At 47.5% G+C, this 9,942-nt stretch overlaps 1 protein-coding gene across 1 annotated transcript; it reads right to left on the reverse strand.

Moving 5' to 3' along the window:
* Positions 1-7,946: 7,946 nt before the first annotated feature.
* Positions 7,947-9,674, reverse strand: Foxi2 (forkhead box I2). The gene is made up of 2 exons (XM_052174449.1): positions 9,167-9,674; positions 7,947-8,386 (listed from the first exon to the last, which is right to left on the reverse strand). Exons 1-2 carry the CDS (start codon positions 9,672-9,674, stop codon positions 7,947-7,949), a joined length of 948 nt encoding a protein of 315 aa, XP_052030409.1.
* Positions 9,675-9,942: the final 268 nt, after the last annotated feature.

Here is a 9,942-nt window from a genome sequence, read left to right on the forward strand (position 1 = left end):
ATGTGCCTGCTAGATCTTTTTATGTGCCTTTCGATTTTCTTTGGAGTTTTATTCCGTGCATATTTCTTCTTGGCAGCCTACTAGATGAAAAATACATTCATCCGATCCACTGGCTTTGAAAAAAGTGTGTACACTTATGTTTATTGTCGTGACTACGGTGCGCTTGCACGTCTCTCTCCTTCTTACTCTGGGGTCACTCTTAACTCTCCGCCCCTCTCCTCTTCTATATCCCAACAGGTCAGAGATCGGCAATTCTATTCTGATAACATTTGGTAACCTCTGTTAAACATCTTAGTCTTTGGGGGCCAAAGGACAAAAGCAGCGGTGTCTTGTGATGCGCATTTGGCAGCAGAGAGACAAATTTCCACAGCAGATTTTGCCTTGTATATTTTTGTTGTTAATCATATTAAAATTGTAACATGAAATGGCTCGGAATGGTGGTATACCCTTGTAATCTCAGCACTTGAGAGAATGAGGCTGGAGACATGCCACAGGTTCAAGGCCAGCTTGGGCTAGGCAATGAGAGACCATTTTACAAAAGAAATAATAACTAATCATACATAATTATAAAAACAGAACCAAGGACAAGAAGTTTATCATCTGAAATTGATTTGTTCTCTCCATGCCATTTCTGGCCACAATTCTTTGATTCCTGAGCCCATACTTGGCTTAATCAGTAAATGGCCTTTGCTAACAAGAGAAACTCTTGGAAACATTGTTGGTGGTAGCCTTAGTTTCAGTTTTGTGCTCTTGTGAAGACAGTCTGTTGTGCTGAGACAGTACGTTAATTTGTTTTTCCCCATCATGGATCCCATGAGGCATAAGCAACCGTGTCTTAAAATATATGAGAGAGAGCAATGAACCGAATATGGAAAAGAACATTTTATACACACCTGGGAGTTTCACAGAAAGCCACTATTCTACAGTTAACATACACTAACGAAAGAAGATCGCAAATTACAGATTTGACGTCTGTGTTTTCTTCTCTTTAACATGTAGGATTTATTTGGGTCAAGAAAAAACAGATAGGACACATCTATGCAATTGACCCTGATGATGCCAGGATATGGGTGACCACATTCTGCTCCCTCAGCTTGCAATGTGTAGCTACAGAAAAGTCACATGGTCCAGCTCTTCAACTCTGTCCGTTGAACGCAGAGGCAATCATATGTCAACAGTTGAGCAAGCCAACTCTCAGTAAAACTGCATTTATAGACACTGAAATTTTAATTTTATGTCATGAAATGATCTTCTTCATTTGAATTTCTTCAGCTGGCATGCAACATGAGAATAACCTTTAATTCATGGACCATACACGGAGCAGGCAAAATAACCTTAAGGTATCTCCTGATGAATATTTTTGTTTGTTTCCTCCATTCTGTTGGAAAGTACAGATTGTATTTATGTAGTGGTCTTGTTTAAATTTTAAAATCCTGTTTACTGAGGTAGACTTAATTTTTAAAGGACTAATTGTTTTACAAGTATGAATGCTTTGCCGGTATATATACATGTGAACCTCTTGTGTGTCTGGTGCCGATGGAGGTCAGAAGAGAGCAATGGTATTCGTTCTTCCAATGCTGGGAAATATCCTCTACAACAGCAATAAATACTCCTAACTGCTGAGCCATCTCTCCATCCTCTAAATTAAAGTTATAGAACACAAAACAAAGGTATTTATATTTATATTTCAATTCACTCTTACTGGATTGTTCTGTGTCTGCTCAACTATGAGGCATTTATATTCCCATCTCATGGGTCTGGCCTTTGTAAGAGTTGGTACAATCGACTAAACTTTCCTTGGTGAAGTTTTAGTAGGTCCAAGCATACAGCATTTCCTGACCACTTCTAGTTTTTATGTAAAAAGGTAATGTAGACATTGGGGGATGGGGGCAATGGACTTTGGGTCAGACAAAGGAGGCTTTAAATTTTTGTTCCCTTGTCCTCAGGCAAGTCACTAAGTTTTATGAACCATAGGTTTGTCATTTCTAAGGCTGAGTTGGCAACACTTATCCATTCCTATTGTGCATGGCTATCACAAAGCCACTGCTCATTGTAGACAGTACATGGGGTTTGCTATCACTCTGACTTCACACAGTACTGAGCGGTGCTTGGCAGTGATGTTATCTAGGTGCCTGGTACAAGAGCCCTGTTCTAAACCATGCCCCTGAACAGGTAGGAAGGCTCTAGGGGAGCTCACCCAGTCTTTCTCATGAGAGCATCTATAAGGTATGTGATGCACTTGACTTCCCACTGAATATCCAACCACTGAAAATCCCAACCCTTCTTATAAGGCCACAGACTCATGACTGGCCTGGTGGCTGCAGAGTAGGATGGGACAATTCATCAAAGACTCATTATTCAGGGATGTGGTGAGCCAGTCTCACTGTGGACGCACCATTAGGCTGTCAGAAAGGCATTGCGTTTGCTGTGTGGCTCAGCCCTCATGAAATCAGATCTCAAGAGTGAGCTCCCTCCCAACGGGTCGGAAAGTGGAAGCACCCATATTACTTGTTACCTGAAATTCTATGGCTCTTTCCTGGTATAAATCTCATTCCTATGTTCTTCTGGAGATAAAGGTACACATACTGTCTTATGTGCTAACAGACTCACATTTGGAGCCCAGCGATTGCAAGGCCCTGTAAGGAAGAGTAATTCCATCTTGTTAGGAAAATTTAGCACTGGTACAAGTTCTTTCTCATGACGTTTACATTTTGCTCATGTACAAAACACATTATCCAGGGCACTAGAGAAAAAAAATAAAGCAAGATGACAAAAAGAAAAGCCAAAATTTATTTCTAGAGAATTATGTAATCAACAACTCTTTAACAGTTTTTCTTTTGAGATTTCTTTCTTTTGTGTTAAATTGTTAAACAAGTCAAATAGGTTGGTTTTTTTTTTAATTTTTCTCCAGCTAAAATATGCAACTCACAATATACATTCTTTTCATTCTAGACTTTAAAAGTAAGAAATCAGATAAAACAATGTATACCAAAGAAAGAGACAGCTAAGTGTGTGGTTTTCAGGACTCCTGAAACTAAAACCTCTCATTAAAGTATTCATTCTACTGACTCCGGAATCCATCTTCCTCTGTGACCTGCCCGTAGGCTCCTTGTTGTAAAGTGGTCTCAGCCTGGGCAGATGAGTTTCAGTCAAAGGTCCAGGTTGCTTGGCTCAGCTGTTGACACTAATAGGTGCCCCAGGCAGCTCCCAGCCACTGGGGCGTGCAGGAGTGAGGGTCTGGGTGTGGGTGATGGATTGGGGGACCATTAAAGGCTTGGGGACAAGCACTTCCAGAGGGCATAGAATTGAACTTTCATGCATACATCCCCTTTTGTCTCCCAGCCTGAAATGGAGCTAAGGCTCTGCTAAAGAGCCCAGCAGTGGGACGCAGTAGTGTCTTCAAGTCCTTGCTGCCTACTTGGAAGCTAAGGCTGGTCCTGTCTTCTTGGATAAGGAGAGTGGGATCAGAAGCATGGAATAGAGGGGGAGGTGGCCTGGAAAATGCTTCAAGGGAAGGTATGCATGCCCTGTCAGTCACTAAGGTGAGAGCACAGAGGTGATACCCTATACACTCCATGCCAAGACAGACATCCTCATGCTGGCCAATGAGAGCAGCTTCCTGCAAGGCAGTGGGCGTAGCCTGGTGATGCTGCTTAGCATGCTGGGACTCAAGGGGTCCTCAGTATTTCAGCAAGCCCTAGAAAGCTCAGATCCGGTCCCCATAGATGACAGGTCTCCCAACAAGAAAACAGGTCTTCAGTTAAACTCAGCACATGCTGCTGTGGAGAGGGAAACAGAGCAGACCCACCCCAGCCAGGCTGCACATGCCTGTACCTGAGGTTAGGGAGAGGGAGCAGAGTGGGGAACACAGGTAGGTACAGTTAGTTGGTACGATGCAGCAGTGTGGTATTTGGGCTTGTGTATTTAAAATAATCGTTTTGGAGCCAAATAACTTCCATTCAGCTTGTGCTGTGGCTGCTCTTCATCTTTATCCTAACCATGGTGGAGGCGGGGAGCTCTTGTAGGGCAACAACCAACACATACCATTTTCTGCTGGACTGGCAAAGATAGATTCTTAGTTGGTCCTCCTTAGTTGGCTGAATCGCATTTTAATATGCTCTGTGGTACTCAATTTCTGCTATATTCTACAACTTGTCTATGATTTCCACCCACCTTGGTCCAGTCCTGATGCGAGGATGACCTTCTCAGAGTGTTATTTGAAGACATCATGGGTAGATGCTGTAATGAGTGAATTTTCCCTTGAGGATTCTGGTGCTCTATGGTGTGTGTGTGTGTGTGTGTGTGTGTGTGTGTGTGTGTGCATGCTTTGATGGTTTGTGTGCCAGGAGTCCTTTGTAATCCTCAATGAATGAGTCTCTGCACATTACCTAGTTTTTTAACTTGAGTTATCTACTTGGGGGAAAGTCTCCAGATTCCATCTTACTGAGAAGTTCTGCTACTAACTGTGTTGCTGGGTCCATAAGTGACAGATGACACCAACTTCAGGGGACATGCTTTAAGCAATGAAAGATTAGCCTGGCAGTAGTGGTGCATACCTTTAATCCCAGCACTTGGGAGGCAGAGGGAGGCAGATCTCTCTCTGTGAGTTTGAGATCAACCTGGCCACCCTAGTCTACAGAGTGAATTCCAGGTCACCCAGGATTACTCAGAATAACCTTCTAGAAAGAAAGAATGAAAGAAAGAAAGAAAGAAAGAAAGAAAGAAAGAAAGGGGGAGAAAGGAAGGAAGGAAGAAGGAAGAAGGAGGGAAGGAAGGAAGGAAGAGTGAAAGAACTGGGCAAGGTGCCTGTAATCCCAGCATTCAGGCAGCCTGGGCTTGCTCCTCTCTCTCTCTCTCTCTCTCTCTCTCTCTCTCTCTCTCTCTCTCTCTCTCTCTCTCTCTCTCTCCCACACACATGCGCGGGCACACACACACACACACACACACACACACACACACACACATTAATTCAGGATATTTTGGAAAGTGGTAGGCAAACCCCTTCAAAAAAGGATGGAAGGAAGGAAGGAAGACCCACGTCAGAAGTATATGGTCATTACAGATACACTCCATGTTTGTTCGATGTGTGAAATGAGAACTCATGTCTTGAAGTGAAGAGCTCACACTTTCACAAGTTCATTGAAGGAACATTGGGGTTCCTTGGGAATATCCTTTCAGAATAGGAATTCTTCCTCACTCAGTGACCAATCCATATCCAGGGAGACTAAGGCTCATGCTATTAGTATGCTCTTTGGCTTTTAAAACCTCAAGATTCTTATGACTCAGTTGGTAATGGTCAGAATTCTGAATAACCCACTGTGTGGGCATTTTGGATTGGCGTTTCCATCTGAAGTGTAGAACTTGTTTCTGTATTTGAAATGGTTCAGCTGTACTTAGCTGTCCTCAGATGAGGAGCTGGGTGTCCAGTGGGACTCCATCATTGCTTCTGACATCTTGTGCTGTGGGCTCACAGTTACCTTAATAATTTGGCATTTTCTGTAAGTTTCACCATTTCAAAGGCAGAAAAGAGAGGGAACGGGGCCAAGGGGAAGGGGGCAGGAGAAACTGGAGCATAAGTACCACGATGGGGTCTTTAGCGACATGCTCTTTGCCTTGCCAATAACACCCTGGTCTATCCACGTGCAGCTTTAGAGAGAAGGTCAAGCTCACCCAGCCTGCTTTATGTGGTTTCTGGTTTGCTTTCATAGTCTTCGCTCTAGGAAAGCAGGCCTTTGTGATGCTGGAGGTGGCTGCATCAGCACCTGTGAATGCCTCCCCTCCAAATATCCACCCGGACACATGGACTGTCTTCCAGAAAGGGTGGATTCTGTTTGGCTTTTGACACTATCACTTTCCAAATATCCTATATTACTCTCTCTCTCTGCCCCCCTCTCTGACACACACACACATACACACACACACACACACACACACACAGAGGGGGGGGGATCTGATGTAGCCCAGTCTTGCCTTAAGCTCACTATGTAGCTAAGGCTGGCCTTGAAACTTGATTTTTCTGTCTCTGACTCTTAAGTGCTAGAATTACATTCATTTGCAACCACACCCTACTGGAATATTTTTAATTTTTTTCTCATACAGAGCTTATCTGTTTGATATACCATTACTTATTAGTGCTATATAGCTTTGAATCGCCAAACCATCTTTAAGTACACCAAACTGACTTTTAGGCAAACAAAATTTTGAAAAAAGATTTTTTTCTTTTTCAATTTTAATAGAAAATCCAGCATCAGAGGGGAAAAAAAAACCCCACAACTATCCATGAATCAGCTACCACACAGCCATGACACCAGGATGGTCTCCAACTTTGTGGAAGCCCTGACACAAGCTACACTGTATTTCTTGTTGCTAGTTATTTTTTTCTTTCCAATTTTCTTGCAAAGATAGAGTAAAAAGTGGGATGCTTTTAGTGTGTTATTCTACTAATATAGATCCAAAAATCCAAAACTCTTTTTATTTATATTCTAGATAATTCATATTTTCCTGAATTTTAAAAATTGCATTACATTTAGAGAGAGTGTGTATAGGTTGACTGTAAGCTTGGTTACGTAACACCAAGGACACCCAGCTGCCAGGAGGGGGGTAACATGCAGGTCACCCTCCTCCTGGCAGCCACTAAGATACCACAACATACCAGGCAGGAACGCACCCAGCACCCAGGAGTCAGGGCTCCTGCTCCCCATTCCCTCTCCATCCAGAACACTGTAGTTCAGAGGACCGGACCCTGGCTCTCCCAGCAGGCAGATGTGACATAAGCCAAGGTAAGCCTGCCATGTTGGTGCAGGTGGGACTGGGCTCACTAGAGGGTGGGACTCATCTGGCTTAAGAGTTCACTCTCTGCTCTCTTCCAGGGAAAGTGTTCCTCCTCTCTGTGCTGGCATGGTATGTGTCCATGTCCAGTGTCCATGTCCCCAGAGAATGCCAGATGACACAAAGACTCATGACAGCCAGCTGGGACCTCCAGGAGCTCCAGAAAGCACAGAGGTCCAAATGATTTTGAGTTCCTTGCCAGTCACTGTGACTATAAACAGGCCTGGGAAGACTGGAGAGTTAAATTCGCAAGGAAGTTCTCAAGATTCTGCCTGAGAGCAGCCACAGTAAGGGAGGAGGCTGGAGTAGAGAGAAACCAAAAACAGGTGTGGTCACCATTCTGCCTCAGGTGAGCTTTCGTGAGGGAAGGCAGTGATGGTGATGGTGGTGGTGGTGGTGGTGATGGTGGGGGTAGTGGTCAAGAAAGGCAAAACCCAAAGCTGTCCAGGGATTCCTAGGTGACAGCCACTCTGTGGTCTGGGGACAGTGAGGTTCTGTAACAGGGGCACTAATAATGCTAGGCCCACAGTGACAGGGGAGGGAGCTGGTGTCCCCGGGGCCCTCTTTCTGTTTCTTTGCTGAAACAGCTCTTCCCAACCTCCCAGTTCTGGAAAGTTCTTCTTTCTATGCAGCCTAAGCCCAAGAGCCCCGGACTCCCCTCAGCATGCACTCTCAGGAGGGCAAAGGCAGTCACCTGTCCTCATCTGGGGTCGCTGCAACCCTACCCCGCCCCCTAGCTGCTCTGAAACAGGTGTGCCAGAGATGGGAGCCAATCACAGAAGGGCGCTCTGCAACCCAGCTTCCTCCCGCCTCTCACCCAGATGCAAGACATCCCTCTGGAAACTGGAGAGCCCCAGGCTTCTCTAGGCACCCATCACCCCTCTTCGAAGGCTCTTGGGGGCACTCTGTCAGAGATCCCGGAGCTGGATATATAGGCAGAGTCCTTGAAACAGCCTAAGAAGAGGGTCTATTCCCCCTGGTTGATGCACCCGCCTCAGCCAGTCCACACAGGTGCTCCGCCACTTCCCATGCAGCACCTGTGGGGCTCTCAAGAGGGATTGATTTAGGGTGTGAGCTCAACGTCAGAACAGAGCGCCTGGCCAGTCTCCAGCCTTCCTTCAAACTTCAGTCCCCTCCCGGCTGTAGATGAGGTGCCCCACCCTAAAGCCCCCAGCAGCCCCTGTCTGATGGCCAGGGGCAAAGCCGGGAGCGGTGTTAGGAATCTGAGGACTGTGGGCAATCGCGGTTGATGACCTTCGAAAAGAAAAGTCCTGGGCCAGACCATCAGGGAGAGTGCCAAAGCCTCCGGACAGGGCTCCCACGGCCATGGAGAAGCCAGAGAGGCAAGAGGTGGCGGCCTCAGGTGTAGGTGGGGATGGTGAGGTCTGCGGGTCCTGGGAAGCAGAGCCACCAGACTCCAGTGCAGATCCCTCTGGGCCGCTGGCTCCTGGCACAGCCGCCTCACTAGTCTCTCCTCTCCGTCTTCTCTTCCTTCGGAAGTTCCCATTGTCAAACATCTTCTCACAGTTTGGGTCCAGCGTCCAATAATTGCCTTTTCCTGCAGAGGACGGCAGTTAGTTCAGAATGCCCTGTATTGATTCCATTGGTCCCTACAAAGGGTCCTGAGTCTTCCTCCTCCCCCTCCCTTTCCTCCTCCCCCTCCTCTCCCCCGTTTCCTCCCCCTGCTCCCCCCTCCTCCTCCTCTTCCCCCCTCCTCCTCCTCTTCTTCCCAAGCCTTGAGGGTTCACTTTGTGTCGGGAATAGGCCTCCACAGTCAGAATGCAAGAATTTGGGTGCACCAGAAAGATACAGCCATGAACCCTTAAGGGAATACACAAGCACATCAAGTTGTAGGCTGGCGAGACTGCCCAAGAGAATCTGAATTATGTGGGCTCCGCCAGCGGAGCAGAGCTAACCACATCTGGCCTCTGTGTAGGGTCCAACGCTTTCCAGAGGTACATCACTCCTTACCCTGCCCAGATTTTTTTTAAAAAAAAAAAAAGGTAGGCTCTATTTCTTTCATTTTTACAGGAAGGTGTATCTAGGCCCAGAGATCTTAAACTCCCAAGGCCACTCACTCAGTTGACTAGCTTTCTAAGTAGGTTTCAAGCAGATGAACAGAGAGCCCTGAGTTCATAGGACTGGTAGCTAAGACCTGAGAACTCTACAGCCATCTAGGCAAAGGTCCTTGCCTAAAAAAACGTCTCTCCTCCCCATATCACCCACCCCACCAGAGCTGTCATTTGCATCAATGGGTTCCCTCAGGGTTGCTTCCACCCCAGCCGCCCCACCAGCTGTGTGAATCCAGGATACTGGACAGGGCACATGTGCTGTTTACCTGGGTCGTTCTCATCTCGGGGCACCTTCTTGAAGCAATCATTGAGCGATAGGTTGTGGCGGATGGAGTTCTGCCAGCCTGCCTTGCTGCGCTTGTAGAAGGGGAAGTTGCCGGCCACATACTGGTAGATCTGACTGAGCGTCAACCTGCGCAGTGGCGCGCTTTGGATGGCCATGGCGATGAGTGCTGAGTAGGAGTAGGGTGGCCTTACCAGCCTCAGCAGCTCCTGCTGTCCGGACAGGCTCAGCCACGCGAGATCGGCGCCCGCCAGACTGCTTGAAGCACTGAGGAGCGAACCCGGGACGGGGAGAGCCGCTGCAGCATAGGATGGAGCGGGAGCCGGTCCTGGTCCCGTCGCGTAGGGCGCCGGGCTGAGCGCAGCTGAGTTCAACCACAGGCGCCTACCAGAGCCCAGATCCGCTCGGCCATAGCTCGGAGGATGCGCGATGCCTCGGGTCAGGCCATGCGGGACCGAGCAGGAGCCCAGGCCGTCGCAGAACCCAGCCATGTTTAGCTCTCCTCCAGCCTGGGCCGGTGCAGGTGGCTCTGTGCAGAAGCTCATGGGCGCTCCATTCACTCAGCGAAGCTGCCCTCACTCTCCTGGCCTGTGTCCTTTAAATGCCATTGGGGAGGAGGGAGCCCTGGGTGAGATTATCCAAGGTGGTGAGTCTCCTCCCTTGTCACCTTGGAGGAGTGAAGTCCATGTCCCCGCCCTCGGGTCAGTTTTCAGCCCCGCCCTGGAACAGCCAGACAAGCAGTCCTGGAGCTCTCCCAGG

The sequence above is a fragment of the Apodemus sylvaticus genome, chromosome 1 (genome assembly GCF_947179515.1).
Source record: "Apodemus sylvaticus chromosome 1, mApoSyl1.1, whole genome shotgun sequence".
NCBI lineage: Eukaryota > Metazoa > Chordata > Mammalia > Rodentia > Muridae > Apodemus > Apodemus sylvaticus.

Excerpts from the sequence above, each read along its gene's own strand:
- Foxi2 (XM_052174449.1), bottom strand. The coding sequence starts at position 9,674 with ATGGCTGGGTTCTGCGACGGCCTGGGCTCCTGCTCGGTCCCGCATGGC. Across the intron at positions 8,387-9,166 it reads CCGAGATGAGAACGACCCAG|GAAAAGGCAATTATTGGACG; the intron begins GTAAACAGCACA and ends CGTCCTCTGCAG.